At 27.6% G+C, this 22,500-nt stretch overlaps 1 protein-coding gene across 4 annotated transcripts in view; it reads left to right on the forward strand.

The window, feature by feature from the left end:
- Positions 1 to 22,500, forward strand: part of LOC136089252 (uncharacterized) — a 272,660-nt gene that overhangs the window by 198,543 nt on the left and 51,617 nt on the right. For all 4 annotated transcript variants that reach the window (XM_065815083.1, XM_065815086.1, XM_065815085.1 and 1 more), the window contains 2 exons: positions 1,376 to 1,498; positions 9,686 to 9,808. In XM_065815083.1, coding sequence (XP_065671155.1) covers positions 1,376 to 1,498; positions 9,686 to 9,808 — 246 coding nt within the window. The remainder of the gene's footprint in view (positions 1 to 1,375; positions 1,499 to 9,685; positions 9,809 to 22,500) is intronic.

The raw sequence follows: 22,500 nt of genomic DNA on the forward strand, positions 1-22,500 counted from the left end.
CTATACATATATATATACAAATATATATATATATATATATATATATATATATATATATATATATATATATATATATATATATATATATATATATTTATTTATATATATATATATATATATAAATATATATGTTTATATATATTAGTTGCAGAAATTACTTAACAAAATATTTTTCCTTTTCACACTGTGTTTCATCAACAAAGATTCATCAGAAATGGATGATCAAATTAATAAAACTTTAATTTATACTAAAAATTAAATAAAAGGAAGTTGCAAATGTCTTAACTACTGTTAATTTTTATACATTTGTGGAATTTGCTTACTCTATTATAAAAGAATTCTTTAGAAATGATTACTTATGCTATTTTTTTTAAATATTTTTTTAAAAAGGGTAGTTAATGTTAATATTATTTGAACTCATTTCTTTTTATAATTTTTTAGGAGAAACTTATTTCCGTGCTTACATTTCGAAATTAAATCCGATCTTTTGTTTAATAAGCATTTTTGATTTGCATGTGTAACTATTTCAAATTTTTCTTGTAGGCATAGTATGCTTTTTTGGAAATATTGTTATATACAGGCGCTGTTTTAAGGATAGACCAATTCAGTATAAAATCATCAATATTTTTTTCTTTTAATTCCCATATATATTTTGATAGCATGGTGTCTTTTGAATACTTTTTATTCTTGAAAGATTGCTTATGATTGGCAAAATGTTTTTTCCATTCACCCTCTGTTATGCCAATATATTGTTTATCAGGTACATTCTTAGAGGAAGCAACACATTTATATACCACATTTTTTGCTAAACAACTTCCTTTCATTAGACAATTGATTTTTTGTTTACAACTACAATTTTCTGAGGTTTTTTTATTTAGGATTTCTCTTTTGTTTAACAAAGCCTTATTGTGACCTTTTATAATTCTTTCCATATTTTTTGTGCAACTTTAGCTAACTTTAATTGTATTTCGATTAAAAATTTCATGTAATTTATTAGATCACGGGAAATGCTTCTCGACCAGTTTTAAAAACACTTTTCCTATGTTAGTAGAAACAAGTTTTCCTTTTGTATTTTTTTTACCGTTACTGCAATTTACATTCAAGCAAAAGCAAATACCATAAAATAGTTTTCATTGTTTTTATTAATCCATAAATGGCTTAAGAACGATTTATGTTTTCATTAGAGTTTCTAATTTTTTGATATTATTTTAAACTATTTTATTTATTAAGTTTCATTTTTCAACCGTTTAAAGTGTTGAAGACTGTGAATAAAGTTTTTATCTACTAACAGTTAATTAGAGATTATAGTCTGGATAAGTTAGGAGATAAGTTAAAACTTATGAATACGAAGTTATTATTTCCTTAATTTGTTTAGGATGGTCATCATGGAGTGAATGTTCTGCAACATGTGGAAATGGTTACAGAACTAAAATTTCTTTAAGAGCCATATCATATGGAGAAACTAAAACAGCAAGTTGCAATTTAATAAGTTGTGAAGGTAATATTTTATTTGAAAAACTGGTCCACTATCAACGTGACAGACCTAATTTTGCAATCAAGAATATGTTTTACAAATCAATAAGCTATTTATTTTATATTAAATTAATGAGCAACGTCACAGTGAATCAGCATTTTATATTGATATTTATTTCACATAATCAATCTAGAATTAAAACAATACATAAATATCAAACTTAAACATATAGTATGGAAAGCTGTATAATAATCTGTTCTATCAAATTAGAAGTATGTTCACTTTTCTGCAGTAGATGCTGTTTATTACTTCTTCAATTTTTTTATCTAGCGCCTAATAAAATCAGAAGTAACTACCAAAATTAGCATTAAAAAAGTTGATTCAAAAAATTGAAATTTAAAACGCAATTAAATTCTTATAAAATGTAGTTGCTCAGTGTAATTTATTCAAGTAAATTATGCAGGTCAAGCTGACGGACCGTTTTGACACTTTATATTTGTACTTAAAAGAGTAATGTTTATAAAAGTGTTCTAAAAGTTCTAAAGTCGCCATATGCTTTATTTTGTTATTAATTATTTTAATATTTATCTATATTATCAGTTAAAAACCATTTTGTTTTTAGTTGCCTTCTTTAATATTTATTGCTATTTTATGTATAAAATATTTTTGTTAACTTCCTAGCCTAAAAATTGATAAAAAATATATATTTCTATAACACTGCTGTAAATTGGAGTCTATAAATATTAGATGCAATTGTGGTTCACTTATGACTACTATAGCGACTTGTTTATCGTTCGACTAGTTGATATATGCTAAAACGTCACCGATTGCATTGTTATAAATTTTTGTAAGAAGGTTCTTTTCATAAGACATCAGCATGAATAGTTGTAAACTTGACTGGCAAATCAAGTTTCTAAATCTATTCAAAATATAATTCAATTTCGAGAACCAACTTTTACAAGCAACTTGTCATGAGGATACACAATGTCAACACAAATTTGTTAGCCAGATATAAACATGAATAAGGAAGACTATGCAAATTAAACTTCTGGAAAAAAAGTAACAATAAAAAAAAACATTTTTTGTAAAATTTGCATTTATTTTTGCGGCTATCGCTGTTTTCTACTGCTGGAATTGTGAAGACAGTTTCGAATTCTACAAATTTAGATTGTCGGATGTTCCCCCTGGCTATGTGTTGTCTGGGGGACGTCCGTCAGATATCTTACGCATATCTGGACGTTCATGAGTCCTTCAACGGATGTGTCCAAGATAAGGCGTGCCCAATGGGTTGTTCGAGAAGGTGCTCGATCCTTCCGAATTAAATATCCAGTTATATTTATGTTCAAAAGTTGCTTTGAAATTTTCCCATGCTCATTTAAATTTCAACAATTCCGTTTGAATCTGATCTTTAGTTACACTAGCGTTCTGTGTAACCCACTGAGATGTTGCAATAAGTCACTAGAAATTTTTTTCTAAATGTCTGCAAAATTTCTTGTAGTATATATATTCAAGTTTTTTACAAATATTTAGATAATGGCTTTGTGTGCCCAAACACTTTCAAAAACATTTATGTTGTCAAAGTGAATTCAAAACTTGTAAAAAAATCTAAAAGCGCATTTGCTGTGTAACGGACACCAATATTGAATTTGATTAATATGGAAAATATGCATCATTAAAATTGTATCATGTCCATGTATAAAGTATCAACAGTTTGTGTTTTTATTTGGAGGTTTTGATGTAGAAACTTTCGAATAACTTAGTAAGAGCTCTGTCATTCGCCCACAAACGAGTTTTACCGATTACATATATTTATTTTACATTGTTAAATTTAAGCCAAACATTGAAGCGTAAATATGATTCCAGTGAAAATACTGCATATGTGTACAAAACGTCAAATAAGGTAACATGATTCTGACTGAAGAAAACTGAATTGACCCAGGTATTTAATTCATTGTATTAACTTTGCATAAAGGAGGCTCCATTGGTGGCATTGCCGATACATTTACTTTTATCATTGCCTACATTTTTGCAAAAGCCACAAACCAAGTAACTCATTCCTTTTCCAGTTGTTGATGTGCGATTGACTATCGATATTACATGTTCATAAACAGTTTTTGTTACATATCGAATTATAACAGAACACTAATCATATATACTATTATCATATGTGGTATCAATTTAAACGCTAAACATACCAGCTTCTCTAATCTCTTCTAATATGCTTGTTAAAGATGTTATTGATACCTCAAAGATTTTATTAATAGTTGTTTTTGACAGAAAAGTGACAAAAAAGTTGCTGCGCCCTTTTCTTTCCCCAACTGAGTAATGTCAGGTTTAGCTTTTTTGAAACGGCTCTTTAATATGTACTTCCAACAACGGATCAAATTTACTATTAAGCAAAAGAATGACCAAAAAATTCCCATAATTTACATTGTTGTCAAGCTATGTGTATCTAGACTATTTTGCAATTCTGTAGTCCACGCATACCATTAAACTTTTTATGATTCTTTCTAAAATTAAACCATTCTTTTTTTCTCTTTATCATTTTGGCGCGTAAAAATGCTTATAAAATCATTGGAATTGATTTTTTAAACATATGAGCTTGTGCAGGCTATGTGAAGGCTGCATAGAGTGTACTGTTTTGATGTAATGATATTTTTTAATGAATATGCAAAAAATTTATAGTCTTGTATGAACTAATAAACGTTGATTAATCTGGCTTTAATAAATGCCAGGCAAAATGATCAAAATAATTTTTAGGTTTTTTTTTCAAAAGTCAGCCAGTGACGAGGCTTTTTGTTTTTAAAATAAACGTTCTGGTAAATAATGCTAACGTTTACATCAAATTCGATTTTTTCGGATAGAATTTATAAAATGATTTCCAAAAATCTAATTGCGTTCACAAAAAATAATTATAGTTGTTATGAGATTCTTCAAACGGCTTGCATTGAATTTATTCTAAACTTAAAACTATCGCCTTTTTTAATTTTAGAATTATGTGCCTTATTAGGTGACTTTGATAATACCGCATCAGCAGCATCGCAAATTGCATAGAGATTAACAATTTTTCTTTTGTTCCTACATCAGCTTTATTAATATTAACAATTGAGTTAGTACTAAAAGATGTTGCAAACATGTTTGTTAACTTTTTATATTTCTCAACATCGTTCTCCAAACGACATTTTTTTATTATTCGTACTTTCTTTTCGCTTATTTATTTTCGTGTGGGGTAGAATATCTATGCCGGAAATAAACTAAAATAATTTGAAAACTCAACTCAAATTGGTTTACACACATAAAAATAATTTGAAAACTCAACTCAAATTGGTTTACAAACATAAAAATAATTTGAAAACTCAACTCAAATTGTTTTACAAACATAAAAACTATTTGAAAACTCAACTCAAATTGGTTTACACACATAAAAATAATTTGAAAACTCAACTCAAATTGGTTTACACACATAAAAACTATTTGAAAACTCAACTCAAATTGGTTTACACACATAAAAATAATTTGAAAACTCAACTCAAATTGGTTTACACACATAAAAATAATTTGAAAATTCAACTCAAATTGGTTTACACACATAAAAATAATTTGAAAACTCAACTCAAATTAGTTTACAAACATAAAAATAATTTGAAAACTCAACTCAAATTGGTTTACACACATAAAAATAATTTGAAAACTCAACTCAAATTGGTTTTACACACATAAAAATAATTTGAAAACTCAACTCAAATTAGTTTACACACATAAAAATAATTTGAAAACTCAACTCAAATTGGTTTACACACATAAAAATAATTTGAAAACTCAACTCAAATTGGTTTACACACATAAAAATAATTTGAAAACTCAACTCAAATTGGTTTTACACACATAAAAATAATTTGAAAACTCAACTCAAATTGGTTTACACACATAAAAATAATTTGAAAACTCAACTCAAATTGGTTTACACACATAAAAATAATTTGAAAACTCAACTCAAATTGGTTTACACACATAAAAATAATTTGAAAACTCAACTCAAATTGGTTTTACACACATAAAAATAATTTGAAAACTCAACTCAAATTGGTTTACACACATAAAAATAATTTGAAAACTCAACTCAAATTGGTTTACACACATAAAAATAATTTGAAAACTCAACTCAAATTGGTTTACACACATAAAAATAATTTGAAAACTCAACTCAAATTGGTTTTACACACATAAAAATAATTTGAAAACTCAACTCAAATTGGTTTACACACATAAAAATAATTTGAAAACTCAACTCAAATTGGTTTTACACACATAAAAATAATTTGAAAACTCAACTCAAATTAGTTTACACACATAAAAATAATTTGAAAACTCAACTCAAATTAGTTTACACACATAAAAATAATTTGAAAACTCAACTCAAATTGGTTTACACACATAAAAATAATTTGAAAACTCAACTCAAATTGGTTTACACACATAAAAATAATTTGAAAAGTAGAGTAAAAATTCATTTGGTTTTCATTTGAGCTATACAGTAAAAAGCTTTTTTAAGCTAAATTGTATTTACCGAATGATAATGAATAGTTTTCGAATATCAAATACCAAATGATTGCAAAGTTATTAAACGAATAAACTAGCATTAAACCGTTAAATCATAAGAAAATCAGTTGTTTTTGTTTTTTATACATAATGCAACAAACATATAGGGTCATGGCACCACCTACCGCGACTTTAAGAAAACTTTTACCTTCAAAACTTCTTAACTCCAACACCATAATAGATTTTTATTTAGGGTTTTCGAATTAATATTTTATACTCAATTATTAACTAAATCATATAATTCGAATTTGAGTAAAGTTATTTTTTTAATGTTATTTTTAATTTTTTGTAAGATCTAGTACGTTTCTTCACCTACCGCGATAAAGCACCACCTACCGTAATCTACTCTCCACCTACCGCGTATGAAAAAAATCGTATATTTTAATTTTACTTTTATATATTTAAATCGAGAAACAAAAACATAAGTTTAATATGATTACAAAACAAAGAAGACATTGGTTACAAAATTATTCAGCAAAGCTTTTTTCTGAATTTAAACTTTTTTTATTTTTAAATTTTTTTTTTAATGTTTTTGTTTTTGTCTTTTATTTTTATTTTCTTTTGTAACAGCTCGTTTTCTTTTAGACTTTTCTTGTTTTTCTTTTTCTTTCAATTCTTTTTTTTCAGCTTTATTTTTACGTTCAATTTTTTTGATATCTTCTTTTCCTTTGCATTTTCTCTAGTTATCTGAATCTCTAACCATTTGGATGAAGTTACAACGCTCGGTAATCATTCAACTTGTTTCAGCATTTTTTTCGTGATTGGTTGTTTTGGTCATATAAGAAAGTCGTGTAATGGGTTTACATTTTTCATTATTTGTTTATTTGAATCTGGTGGTTATGCTGCTTATTTACTTTTACCGGATTCATCAATTGTTTTTTCTAAATTCGCTAACATTACTAGATACGAATTCATTTTGCATACTGCTAATATCTAAATACGATTCTTCATTGATTTCATTGTTCAATACATTATAGTTGGCTTCTATTAAATTTATGGGTTGTTCGGAGCTATCGCTAAATTTAAGTTTTTTCCAAAATTTAATAATTCTCTGAAGTCAGTTTTCCCTCCCCATTCTTTATTTCCAGTTTTTTCAAACTGTAGCAATACTTCAGGTGCAACGTTAATTGCAAATATGTTGCCCGCGTTATTATGGCTTGGAAGATTTGTTTCATTATTATCAATTGTGGAATTCAATTTAACACATCGAATTACTTTTTTATAATCAACATTGTTTGTATTAAATGGGAATATTCCTGTCAACCTAATTCCGCTAATAATATTTTTTTTCATATTTGGACCCATTACAAAATAAATCAACAACATTGGTATATTTTCTTTGCGAAATTCATTAAAATCGTTGTCCAATTTAATTTGCCGACAAATGTTCTGCCACTTTTTTTCATTGGTCTAACACATCTAATGGTTGTAAAATGTGTGTAACATTAGGAAACAATAAAATCAAATGAATTCTTTCCGAAGAGCAATACATGCAGAGCTCTTTAGACAGATGCGAGCGATATCCATCCATGAACATTTATATAGGTAATTGTGTATTAATAGATTTCGAATATGGTACTAACACATTTGTGAAGTACTCATAAAAGCATTCAGTTGTCATCCAGCCACTGTCACTTTTACCGAGTCCCCACCCTGGTGGTGCAGCAGCAGCAATAGTTTTTGGCATTCGAGCATACTTGTATAATGTTAATGATGGTGCAAATTCACCATTTGCATTTTAGCGAAATAGAGTTGTAAGGTTTTCCTTATCGCTGTTGTTGCAGTCTTCATAAACACTTCATTCTCTAATGCCAATTTTTTTTACAGCTTTTTGGTGCTAACTCAAAACCAGTTTCGCCTAAATTAAAAACACGAGATGGATTATTAAGGTAATGCGCATCATCGCCTAATAATTCATACACTTCATTAAACCATTTTCTTATCGATGCTTCAATTATAAGAGCTCAAGCTTGACTAATATGCTTTGCTCATTTTTGCGATAATCATCGATATCATCGGGATATCATCTTTTAATGGTGTTTTTATACCTCGCCCTATAACTATTTGTTGTACTATTTTAATAACTTTTTTGTTATCGCAAAACCCATGTTAACGCACTGCATTAACAAAGCAACCAATTCATTATCTATTTCTTCTCCAAGATATGATTTAAAGCCAGAGTTTTGCCGTTTGGGTTGGCTTTTACCAGATAACTTGTCACGCAAGGTACTTTCAGGAACATTAAACTTTTTGCTGACACATAAAATTTTTTCACCTTTATTTAAAGCTCTAAGTGCTACATGAAGTTTTTCTTCTGAATACAAAAGCTTTTCTCGAATATATATATACTTTTTGAATCTTGCATCTTTGTAATCGGATTCATTTTACATAATAAATAAAGTATAAAAAACATATCAAACAAATACTCCCTAGGGTTAAATTACCTTTAATTGGTAATTGAGTTGAACTGAAATAGTTTTTTAGAGAGAAAATTTCACAAAATAAAACACGTCAGAAAAAATATTTTTATAAACGGTAAATGCTAACTATTATAATTTTCGTAATCACCTACCGTGTAAAAGATTAAACAATGTTATACAAAAAATACTAATATGGTTTTATAAAATTTAAAATATTCAATGTTTTTACAACTATTTTAAACTTTTATCAAAAAATTATATAAGTTTTAAGCTGTAAAAGAACAAGACAAACTTTTTTTTACTGCTAAAGATTTTCTTAAGAAAACAATAAAAAATCATTTTCGGGTAAAAAAACATCTCGAATCTTTAAAAATATATTTTTTTTAATTATTTATTAGTGAAATAAATTAGTTTTGTATAAAATAATACTAATAAGATAAATTAAAAAAAAAAACACAAAAAATTTAATAATTTTTTCAAAAACCACGGTAGGTGCTTCTTCACGGTAGGGGGTGCCATGACCCTATGGTAACATAATTTATAACAACAAAATAATATTAATAATATCATTTATAATATATATTATTATTTATTATATCATTATATCATTATATCATTATATCATTATATCATTATATCATTATAATATCATAATATCAATAATATCAACAAAATAATATTAATAATATCATTTTGTACTTTTTCTCTCAGTAAACAATACTCAAATAACAACAAATTTACAAGCTAAGTAATTATAAAATAATTAGTTTAACATTTTTTAATTAATTGAGCTTGTTTACATAAACATAAAACCACTTTCGTTACGATCAAGATGGCCTCCAAAGTTTATTTTATTAGCTAACAGATCTGCTTTGTCTATTTATAAGTACAAAATAAAATAACTTTTTTCTATAAAATATAATAATTTTTCTTCAAAATACAATAACTTTTGTATTGATAAAAATACTCTTTTTGGCAGATGTTAACTTTTTTTAGACCCTTAAAGTATTGAAAACTACGACTAGAGTTTTTAACTTAAAACAGTTTTTCACTGCTCGTGTGTGACCATTCGGCAAATTTTGAAAAAGTTTTTAACTTAAAACAGTTCAACTTGAAGTTATAATCTGAATAAGACTAAAAATAGTTTAAAGTTTGACAACTTAAAGCTGTTACTTTTTTAAAATCTTTTTAGAATGGTCAGCATGGAGCGAATGTTCAGCTACTTGCGGGAATGGTTACAGAACTAAAATTTCTTTGGCGGCAATAACAAATGGTGAAACTAAAACCGAAAGTTGTAATTTAATAAGTTGTCCAGGTAATATTGCAATTGAAATTTTGGTCCTCTGTTAAAGTAACAAATCTCATTTTGAGTGTTGCTCAATATAACTTTGTTTTATTGATGTTGCTGCAATAAAAGGTATTTTTTATTTTACAATTTTTTAATCGGGTTATCATATTTCTTGACTTAAATGTAAACTTTTATTTATTAAAACATCAAAACAAAAAATTTTACTGAAATTTTGTGAAAGTTCTTTGCAAAATGAAGTTAGAATTATTTTTAAATAGGTTTTTTTCAAAAGGGGTTATTTTCAAGACAAAATAAGTTACAAATGGTTAGCTTTTTGATTAAATCAAAGCATTTCCCGTGATCAAAGGTGCAATATTTATGGAACAACTACAAATCTCAACTAATTTACAACAAAGGTACCTGCGAAATTTAAAAATAGGTGTACCAATTTACACCTTTGAGTATGACAGATTGGAAAAATATTCTTACAATGAAAAATCGTTATAAAATAAACTTAAATTACTCAACATCAGTTGCAGATGATTGAATTTAAATTACAAACATCAGTTGCAGATTATTGAATAATCATTCATTCCATGAGTTAATCAGCAATCTTTTTTTAAATCAATAAGATACTTATGAGAACTAAATAATTAAGCTTTTTTGCTGTAAACCAGCAATTCATTTTGCTAAACATTTTACAAAGTAATCAGTCTAGTATAAAATTAATACATATATATCATACTAATACTTTTACGGAATGAAAAATTGTATACTAATCAATTACCCAATTCTTTAATATTAATTGTTTAATAATTGGCAATTTTCTTAAACACAAAAACCAATGCCACTTAAGTTATGTTTAAGCATTCAGGTTTTAAATTTAATGTAAATAAATATCAATTGCAGTTAGCCCTTTCAATTCGTATTTTAAATATCAACATATATATTGCTATATAAAAACTGAAGTAATTCTCAAAATTAGCTCAAAGTATGACAATAATAAAGAAACACAAAATTTTTGCAATGATATTTTCCGATTTGGTGTAATTCCTCAACTTGAATCACAAAAAACTCATCAACATAAATCGATAATATACTAACATATTGTTTACTTGAAATCTTGTTAAAAAAGGGAGTAATTAAAACACCAAAATCGGATCACCTTCCGAAATTTATTTCAATAAAGACCTTCAACAAATCAAAAAAAGTCAAAAAATGACAATGACAAGGCAGCAGTTTCCTTTGGACAGCCAGGTCTACTTTAAAAGAGAGTTAGCGAATATTGACTGGTCAGATTTAGAATCCTCAAATGATACCAGTTTAATGTATAACAAGTACATCAATATTTTTTTTTTATGAAAAACATTTTCTTAAAGTAACAGAAACAAGTAAACTCAAAAACATAAACGCACCTTGGTTAAATGCGGTAGTGGTGTAGTGGTAAAGCGCTTGCTTTACAAGCAAGAGGCTCCGAGTTCGATCCCCACCACGTCCCTGGTAGTACCGCGCTCAACTTGTTTCTCCGCGCAGCGGCCTTGTTTGTCAAGGTTCGTGTTTCGGAGTTATAGAGTTGAGAGAGGGTTATAACCACTATTAAGTAGCCTCCTCATATGTAGTGGCCTTCTTGGCCTTGAGGAGGTGAATAACAAAAAAAAAAAAAAAAAAAAAAAAAAAAAAAAATTGAAGGTCTTAAAAAGTCATCTAAACGGAAAAAAAATTATATATAAAATACCTTAAAAAAAAATTGCAAACAAAAACAGAATACAAAATTATGCAAGTTTATTTGAGAAACTTTAAAAAACCGCTAAACTTTGATACAAAAACAAACAGCTTAAAAAATGTCAAACAGATTCCAGAAAAACATAGCAGTTATTAAATGAAATTATTGGTAAACCGAAAACTAGCAAACCTTGCTTTCCTAAGACAATAACCATCAATCACAAATCAATTGATAATGATAACGACATTGCAAATGAGTTTACCAACTTCTTTTATGATAAAGGAGTTAAACTTTCACTTAAATTCCTTGTAAATAAATTTTTTGATAAAAATATATGTCGTAATAGAAATAAACTAAAACACAAAAAACTAACCATATTAGAAATTAATAATTAGATAAACGTGTGCAGTATGTATGCTATGGTGACAATAAACTCTCTAATCTGACTCTAATAGAGTGTGGTGTACCTCAAGGATCAATTCTTGGGCCTTTGCTTTTCTTAATCTATGTTAACGTTCTCTGTATGGTTTCAAAAAGAATTGCAACTATAATGTATGCTGACAATAGCAACTTTTTTTATCTCTGGAAAATATATTAACGAGCTGTGCGTAGAAATGAACAATGGATTAGAAAAAATTTCAGAATGGCTTAGGGAAAACAAACTCTCCATTATCTCAAGTAAAACAAAGTTTTCTTTATTTCATCCTTCCTTTAAAAAAAAAGTTCAATCTTTTCCAAATTTTTATTGAAAATAGAAAAATAAGTAGGGGTATTGTAACAAAAGTTTTACGTGTTTTTATTGACGAAAATCTGAATTGGATTAAACATATCGCTAATTTATGAAGTAAAATATCTAAAAGCATATAAATATTATACCAGTCACGTTACTTATTAAAAAAACCAATACTCAAACAAATCTGCTATAGCTTTGTTCAAATTACCTAAACTACGGTAAAATAGCATAGGGTAGTACCTTTTGAGCAGATGTCTTTATTAACATTGTTTGAACTAAATGTATATTATGTTTTCAGTCTTATATATAATAGCATAATGCAAAAAAGTCCTTCAATTTTCTATAGTCTTTATAAACGAAAACCAGAATATAAATATTTATTGGGTTCAACTAGTACTCTTATCGAGCCTTCATGCAAAAATAAGCTCAAGTAATGTTTCAGATAAGCGGCGTATAATCATTTTATTTTTTCGCTTGTTGTGCTTTGGTGCGGTTGACTTGCTCAAAATGGAGACTTTTTAATACAAATGGAATATTTATTGGCTTGAGTGCATACATTGACTATCTTATAGCCTGCTGCTACAAGAGAGTGCTGCTACATTGACTATCTTATAGCCTGCTGCTACAAGGGAGTGGTGGTGCATTGACTATCTTATAGCCTGCCGCTACAAAGAAATGCCGCTACATCTACTGAGGATTTGACATGGAGCACAATACTTTTTTTTTTCATAATTATTTCAATTTCTCAAATTTAAATACTTACATCTACCGAGTACTTCATATCTGGAATAAGTTTTTAGTAAATAATATAAATAGTATTGATTTAAAAAACTTATATTGTTTTAAAAAAACTACTAAAAAGAGTATTTAAAAGTATAAAAGTTTAGTGATATTAAGTTTATTTTCTGCAAGCATCTTAAAAAATTTTTAACTTTTCATTATAGAGAAATATATTTTCAACATTGCACTTGTAATAAATGTGTATATATTATTGAAAAAAAAAAAAAAAAAAAAAAAAATGAGATTTGTAAAAATATATTTGTATACTTGTTATCTGACATTTTAATATTATTTTAATGTAATGATTTATGTAAAAATTTTATGTTTTTATATTTACGGCAATGTAAAGCGGTTCTTGATGATAAGAACATTTGGTCTCCTGCAAGTTGTTGGCCTTCTTTTTACAGTGTTAGAGTGAATTTATTATTTTTGTAAAACCATTTTGTAATATTTTGTTTTTATTTATATATTTACTGTTAACGAAACTTTATTATGTAAATACGAATTTATAATATTAAGGAAAAAAAAATCTGAAAATAAAAAATGATAAATAAATAAAATAACAGCATTTAGCTACTGTCTTTTAGTGTCAGCTACTTAAGCTAAAAAATTCTTTTGATTAGCTTTGCACACCTTCTTAATACAGACTGAGATAAATGGAAAACTGCTTTACATTGTTTCCTGCCTAGGATCATGAATGCTTAATCTTCTTGACTCTACTTATGGGGATGTCTCTTTGACAGTAGTTATGCAGCTATTCAAGATATTTCCTTTTGAAAAAACAGTACCAAAACCCAATTTAATGGTTTAAATTAATTTTAATCCTCAGAAAATCTAATTCCATCAACAGCTATAAAGTTTTACTGTATTAGAAGTTCCATGTTGTGTATGGGTGACGTCCCTGTAAATATTTTTGGTATAATTATCAAGGTCCTTTTTGTTTTTTTGTTTTAATTCTTATTTGCGCAAAAAAAATTTAAGCATTATATCTTATTTAACTGTGTTTATTTTAGAAAATTATATGCAATCTTTATATATTTTATGTTTATAAGTGATCGGACGTGTTTTTCTTGTACTGCGAAGAAAAAAAAGTTTTGCATTCAAAAGAATACAAATGTTTTTTTTTTTTGAAAGAACTTTTGCATTCGATAAGAAAGTATTTTAGCTTATCGATATTTGTATTTAAGCTCCTGATGTTGATGTGTATAACCGTGAACTTTCCTAAGTTAGTTTGGAGTTCAGCTTTAAAAGTTTTAATAACAAAATATGTTGAGTCAAATATTTTTCTGTTATAAAAGTAAATACCGCCTTTATATAAATCAGTCGTAAAAAAAATTTTTCAGTTTTAAAAACGACAAAACGCAACTTTTGAAAGTTTATTGTTTCAAAGTCATTATCCATGACAAAAAAGAGAAGTAAATTAAGAATTTTTCAATAGAAATTGATTATTAAAAAAATTTCATTGTACAGAGTAAAGAGTACAGACTCTATGAAAATGAAATAAAATTTAAAAAAGCAAAATTTGTATTAATGCTTAATCTTGCGTAGTGATAAATTTGCTTCAGAAATACACAGGAAGGCCATCAAAAAAGCTACCACACCGAATCTCTAGCTGCTTAGGGCACAGCGTAGGTCCACAATCAATGCTCCTGCTCGTTTCTCGCATGGAGCTCAAATAGAACAATTAACTACAATTGTAGAACAATTAACTACAGATGTTATCTGGAAGAAAAGTCTCTTCGAAGCCATTGATCACTTAGTTGCAGAACTGCAGCGCCGTTTTAACCAAGAAGGATTGCATAAAATTGCAAGCACAGAAGCTATTTTGATAGATTCATGCACATCCACAAGTAATGCAGTCACACTAGCCAGTATGCCACTGTAAAGTTTGCCAAATAATGTCGATGTTCCTATGTTGCAGTCACAGCTGCAAATGCTTCCGCAGTTGTTTAAGGACAAGTCACTGCCTAAAGATTTACACCAGCTAACAGCAGCTTTAAAAGACTTTAAACCAAGTATCCGCCGGTTATTTGACATGGTGGAACAGGTAGTTGTGTTGTGTTTATCTGTTCCAATATCCGTAGCTAGTTCTGAAAGGTCCTTCAGTGCATTGAGACGGCCTAATACTTGGCTGCGTTCAACAATGTCACAGAGTTGCCTCACTCACCTCGCTTTAATGCACATTAACAAAAGTTACCTAGACAAGTTTGACATTACAGCACTCATGGAGAAGTTTGTGGCTAAAACCCGTGAACGTTCATCCGTATATGGGCATTTTTTACAGTAATTGTAATTGTTTTTGGTAGATTTTGTTTTGTACCAAATATTTAAATATAATGATTTAAAAAAGGATTGCAAATCTGCATTTAGCAGGGTTAATAATGCCTAAACAAATCTGTGGAATAACGCCCCTCAAACACCACATTCAGGGAGGGGTACTCCTCCCCAAGCCTCACCCATTTCTGCCTCCCTCCCTCCAGTCTTTAAACACTTCAAGCATCTATCTGATCTTGTTAAAAGTTGTGACAAGAAAGATTGAGAAGTTACCAAAACTAAATTGAATAAATATTTGCTGAAAAACTTGAAATCGATCGAGAAAAAAAAAATGTGCACATTAAGTTGGCAAAGTTAAAGTAGAAATTTTGAGAAAATTAAAGAATATTTAGGTATAGTAAAATAACGTTCGACGTCATATCTCTGTCAGAGACTTGGCATGAATCAGAAAATCCGTTGGATTGGAATTCTAATTACAGTTTGTCAAATTACAAATTAATTTGCCGAAAAGAGTAAATAAATTTAGGCGGGGGACTTGCAGTATGAAACTATTTGTTTAGAAATTTTTGTTTCCAATAAAACTGGAACATTTTCTACATAATTTTGAATAATGGATTTGAATTCACCATCTAACTGAATAGTACAAACAAATGCTACATAATTTTTTTTATATAATGTAAAAATTTAACCTAAAAACTACACTTAAAAAAAAAATTTCTAGCAAAGAATGAAATTTTTACCAACAAAGGAGTGTCCAAAAATCTTGGAAGTTACTCAAATATTATACTAGCTGTTGGCGAATCATTTCGGATCCATATTTGCCTGCATAAACGTGATTTGTTCATAGTTTATACTATCTCATTTTCATTTTGGACTGTATAAATAAGATGCATCAATTTTGTCTTTATTAGTTCATATTCTTCGTTGTTTTTTTGCATTGAGCCATCTCCAACAGCAAAAAATTCATTACCTAACAGTAAAAAATTATTACAAAACAAATAATATTTTTAAAGAACACATAAAATATAAAACTATAAAAATAATATTTATACCTTATAACATTAAAGTTGCATAAAACCTGTTTTACGTCCTTCCCTATTCGTAGGGGGAGTTTTGCAATTTTAAAAAAATGGCATTAACATGAGCATTAAAATGTTATGTGTTTAACTGTTAACGTGTGTTAAAACTTTTAATTTATTTTAAAATATTATATGTATCAATACAATTTTGTTATGAATTTATTGTTAATAAATGCCTTATAAAGTTATCAAAGTTATAAAGTGTTTTTTATAAAATATATAGAAAATTAAAATTATTCAACAAAAAAATTATAATTCTCCAATAAAATTGTTCAACAAAAAAAAATTTAAAAATTAACATAATCTTTTTATTGCGAGAACTGTATTTTTTTATATCTGCTGAATAGCGACGATAAATTTCTCTAAAACGATTAGTCAGAAAACTCTTTGATGTACCTAAACAGTAGTATAATTCCTATTTTGTTAAATACATATCTGTAATTAGAAGACAGTAAAAAAACTTATCAGAATTAATCATATAACATTATTAAGTTTTGTGAACTAAGTAGTAAACAATCAAATGTTAATGGAAGATTTCTTTTTTAAAGTTTTGCTTAATTTAATTACAAGTTATCACCACAATGAATTTTAATAAATACTGCAAGGGTAATTTGTTGAAATATAAAAGTTAGAAAGAGGTCATGTAAACCTGGCGCAGTGATTGTGTTTTTCATTAAATATAGGTTTCACATATTAGGTTCCATAATAATAGTATAGATTACTACATAATTTAAAAAAACAAAAAAACTTACATGTCCCTTTTCGCTTCGACATGACCTAAACTTAAAAGTTGAGACAATACTTTTTGCCATGGCTAATTGATGCTCTGGTGGAGGATAGCTGCAGAAATTATTGAAGTTTAATTTAAATATATACAAATATATAGTTAATTCATAAATGTTATTAGCTATCAATTATGTTATTATATTATATACTTTTACGTATATTATTATGTTACTTATTTATCTATGTAATTATGTCAATTATAATAGATCAAATTAACTACATGATAGAATTAACATACATAATGGTACATAAATAATTTATTAACGTAATTACATTACCATGTATTATAATTATATATATTTATGAATACTATTATAAAACTTACTTTCCGTAGCAATCAATTAAGTATGAGCAAGCTACTTTGACAAGAAGACGATGTAAGCTATCATCCATTACAGTCTTCTGTGCCTCAATAACGATACTACTTTTTAAAAAGTAATTTTCTATTGCATCCATTATTGACACAATCTAATAAAAGAAACTAATAGATGATTTTTTTGGTTTTATAAAGCTGTATAAAAAACTAAATTACATAGAATCTTATTTAGCAATAGCAACCATATTTAATTTTTATTCAATAACTCAGATGAAATACTTTTAAAACCTGAAAATTTGAAAAATTTGTAAAATATATATTTAAATGAAGTTAAATACAATAAACATAGATAAAATATAAATAAAGTTAAAATATAATAAAATAATAAAAAAGTATGCACCATCTTTTTTGAACCGCTTGATTTGTTACATACAACAGGAGTTACCACAGATGTTTCTATAGTATATGATAGAGTAAATCATATACCTAACTGTTACTATTTGCATGTCACATCAATAAAAAAATGGCAAAAAATCTAATTTTTTTATTGAAAATAAATTGGATTAACATACCAATCAGACCCCCACTTTGTGATTGAACAGGCTTAGATTTTGAACTTGCTAAAGCTGCTTCTAATTTCCGTCTCTTAAGAAGAGGTAGCACATTAGACAGATCTGTTTTAACGTTCAAAAACAACAAATCTTCTATTGAACTAGCACCTAGCTCTACCAGAAGTGGTTATTAACTTCATCCATTATTAAAAAAAACTTTATTAAAAGTAAGAAAATTAATAAACATCATCAATGTTTGAACAAAAATTGCTTATTTAGAACAACATTATCAAAAATTATCTTAAATAACAAGATGCCACTAAAATTTGAAAGTTTAGCCTTTTAAATTTAACAAAAACTATTGCTCATAATTTAAAAAATATATATATATATTTTTTCTATGACTTTTCTAAAAAAAACCCTGGATTTTTCAGGTTTTGTCTTAAGTTATTTCCAGCTATTCCAGGTTTTTCAGATTGAATGAAAACCCTGAATAAACACAAAAATATTTCAAAATGAATTTATATTTAAGAAAAAAAAGAAGGTAAATATTTCAATATGATGATTTTGTTTCATCAATAACAAAATCAAATCAATAACAAAAAATTAAAATTATTGTAATATATCCAGGTTAATATATTCATGTCTTGTTATAACAAAACTTTCTTCAGAATACTTTCTGAAGCCAGTTGACAATGACAGTACATGAGAATCAAATAAATTGTCTGTTTTAACAACTTTATATTTAGATATTTTACATACATTATAGCCAGCAATATGAGCATCATAGTGTTTGGTAAAATAAATTTCAACCATAAGTGTGTATTCATTTTCACGGACAAGTAGATACAGAATCTTTCCAAAACGTGGGAGACAAAGTTTGGTTATCCCTAAAACTACAATAAAGTCTGGCATGTACTTTACACCATCTTTGATAATATAATTTGCACAAAAACATTCTTCATATAGTGGAATTTCACTAAAAACAGGTATTGGCAATGGTAAGAAAGCAGGCATAATTTTAAGACCAGGACCTACTTCTATACTGAGTATACTTGCAAAATTTGACAAATGAAGATGTAATTGTAATGTTGACGCCATGTTATACTTCGAAACATTTTTAAAGTTTTGCAAAATGTGACATTGCTCCTTTGCAGGAGCATGTTTTCCTTCAAATCACATACACCAATAACTTGGAGAAAGTCTCAGTTGTGACATTTGTGATAATGAATAAGAAAATGTTGTTTTGGAATAACAGTATGACCAGAAAATATTTCTGTAAACAAATTGTGATGAACGCTAATCATCTCTCTTAAATAAGTTATTAAATAAACAGTCAATTTTGGAGCAAAGATTATTCCACATATTTCCATTAGTAAATGAATTAAATGAAAATACTGGTTATCAGTTTCTACAACATCACCAATCAACAAACAAAAAAACCTTCCTAAACACCAACTTTGTGTTGCATTTACACCTAACCTTTTGTCTTTAGAAACAAGTTTTTCACGTGTTATTGGCAATGGCCTATTTTTTTATCAATGCCAAAATTAAAAGTTTGCAGCCGGCCATTAAATTCGTCAATAGTCAACAGGCAATTAATTAGTAATAAGCGATGAAGAACAATTTTTAATTCATACTGTAAATAACTCTCAAGTACATCATGCATTGAATCTGGGCAAATGTTCTCAGGAACAGAAAAATACTGAAGCTCTGACAAGGGATTTTGTTTATATACACCATACAATCTATTACTATCAGCATCACCAAAAAGTGCTTGACAATCTGCAATGTGATGTTCCTTAGTTCTTAAGTCTAGATCTTCTTCATAAAAAGTGTGATACATTTGTTCTTTTGTTGTATAGCAGTAATGGCAGCACTTATTAGCATTAAAGTTTGAACTAAATCCAAAAATTTGGTGCAATGCAAGATTGTCTCCAGACCACATAACTACTGCGCCATAAATGCAAACGTAACTTCAGTTTATATACAATTTAACTCCTTTCTCCAGAGCTACCAAGTCCTTTATTAATGGTTTTAAAAGTTTTTCATATCCATACTTTGCAACATCAGCTGCAAAACAATAAATTACTGGATATCTATTTTATCAACTGTGTGCTTAGAAATCACCATAGAAATGGTTTCTAGTATAGGAATATACTGCATAGTTTCATGTTCATAACTCATAACATTAGTTTCAGAAATTTTATGACGCATTTCAGATCTGAACCCAACAGTTATTTCAATAGGTACAACCATCCCTTTTTGTTGTAATTGTTTTCTTTGCAAGTAGGTAGATGTAATTAAACTACATTTTACACACTCACACTCAATATCGTTTAGGACATCGTTTACTCTACTAGCGACTGTTTCTTCATTGTGCATTGATTTTTGTACACTTTCAATTACAGTGGATAAAATATTTTGAATACTTTTACCTACATACTGAATTACAACTTCACTTGTGTTACGGCATTTGAGAGTCATTAAAACATCTATATCATTTCTTTTATCTTTTCTCCGTTTAATGCACTTGAACAAATATTATGACTGTTATCTTTATTATTATGTGCTGATGTATAATTACCATGCTGATCTTTTAGCTCACTATTGCTTTCCACAGGAGAAATATTTATTTCTCATATTTCAGATAAGAATCACTTGGATGCTTTCTATATAAATGAATTTTAAGGGCATGGACACTGTCATATGTTCTGCAACAACCACCTTGTCTGCAAGGAATTTTACAAATTTGTGTTGAAGAAATACCATGGCGATAATGAAAATGTTTCAAAAGATCACTTACATTCTCCAATGATCCTAAAATGGACTCACAAAATACACAAAAATAACCCATTTTTTATAGTTAATATTGATGAAGATATTGTAAGTAATTAAATACAAACTAAAAATTATAAATCTTATTTCGAAAAAGCAAATTAAGATGTAAATTTAAAAAATCCGTTATATGAAAATAATACAAATTCCATGAGGTTTTACGCATGCGTATCTATAGACTTCTTTAACACAAGACTTGTGTCAGCAAGAAAATAGCAAAGTATTTTTGCTTCCAGGAAACGCATGCGCTTTTAAATCGTATTTTTTTATTTTAACACAAACTTGTGTTAAATGAAAGCAACACAAGAAAACCTTGTGCTGAAAAGCGTTGCTTTTCAACACAAGGTTTTTTAAAGTGTAGTAGTAAAATTAGACCATTTTAGGATTTTATTGAAATAGTATGTTAACAATAAACAAAAAAAAAGAAATTATACATCCTCGGTGATAAAAAATTTGAATGCTCTAACATATCACAAATTTCCTGAAACAAAATCTTTTTTGACATGTTTTTTAAATACAATGTTTTGCCTGTAATTAATAAACTGACTTCGGTGAGTAAAACTTTTGCAATTTCAATTTATAATATTTTTAATAACTAACAATTACTTAAAAAACGTCATTTGAAGCAGGCTTATTTAAGATTGCTATTAGTGATCATTTCCAAATATACCGTAAAAACCCCTTATTCCGGATGTAACCTAATTCCGGATGGTTTCAGTAAAAAGTTTCATAACTTCCTTAATAAATGAATTATTTTTTTTAATTAATAAACGTCTTTAACAGACAAATCGAAAGATATAAAAAAAAAATTATATAAACTAATGCAATCATGAATGATTTCAATTTGAAATCTCTCATAACTAAAAAAACAAAAAAAAGGAAAAAAATAACTTTGACTTGCAACAAAAAAATAAAAAAAGTAAAAACACTATTTTGTGCAGAATTTTATGCTGATTATTTTAGCCATAAAAAAATTAAGTTACCTTTTGAAATAATTAAAAAAAATGAAAAACAAATTTGCTACCAGCTAAAAAAAAAAGACACCTAATTCCGGATAGAGGTAATTATTATTTTATGTACCTAAAAAAAATAATAAACATATTAGCCAGCAGCAATAAACAAATACACTTTTGAGTCTCGGATACAGTTAATTACAATTGGCTACTTTATTTTTTATCACTTCCATGCACATAATATAATATATTATGTTCATGAAAGTAATAAAAAATAAAATAGCCACCAGGGAAAAAAGAATTGACACTAATCCAGATACAGCTATTTTTTTTATCATCCATAAAGTTAACGCATTTGTGTTTATTGTATTACTGTATTAAAGAATATGGATAATTTTAAACAAAAAGAAGAGCGAGAGAGTCGATCTCAGCTAGCTATTCAAGCTTTTACTAAAAAAAAATGTCATACGTATGCAGTATGCAAACTATTAGAGCTGTGGCCACACAACCAGCTATAATTGACAATTGGTTTGAGCAATTAGCAGTTGCATATAATGAACACAATTTAGGCAATAAATCGTTTAAAATATTTAACTGGGATGGGTCTGGCTTGCAATTTAATCAAGGCAAAGTCAAAATTATTTGTAGAAAAGGAACAAAAAACCCTAAAAAGCTAGCATTATCGA

This window comes from Hydra vulgaris, chromosome 13 (genome assembly GCF_038396675.1).
Source record: "Hydra vulgaris chromosome 13, alternate assembly HydraT2T_AEP".
In the NCBI taxonomy this organism is placed as follows: Eukaryota; Metazoa; Cnidaria; class Hydrozoa; order Anthoathecata; family Hydridae; genus Hydra; species Hydra vulgaris.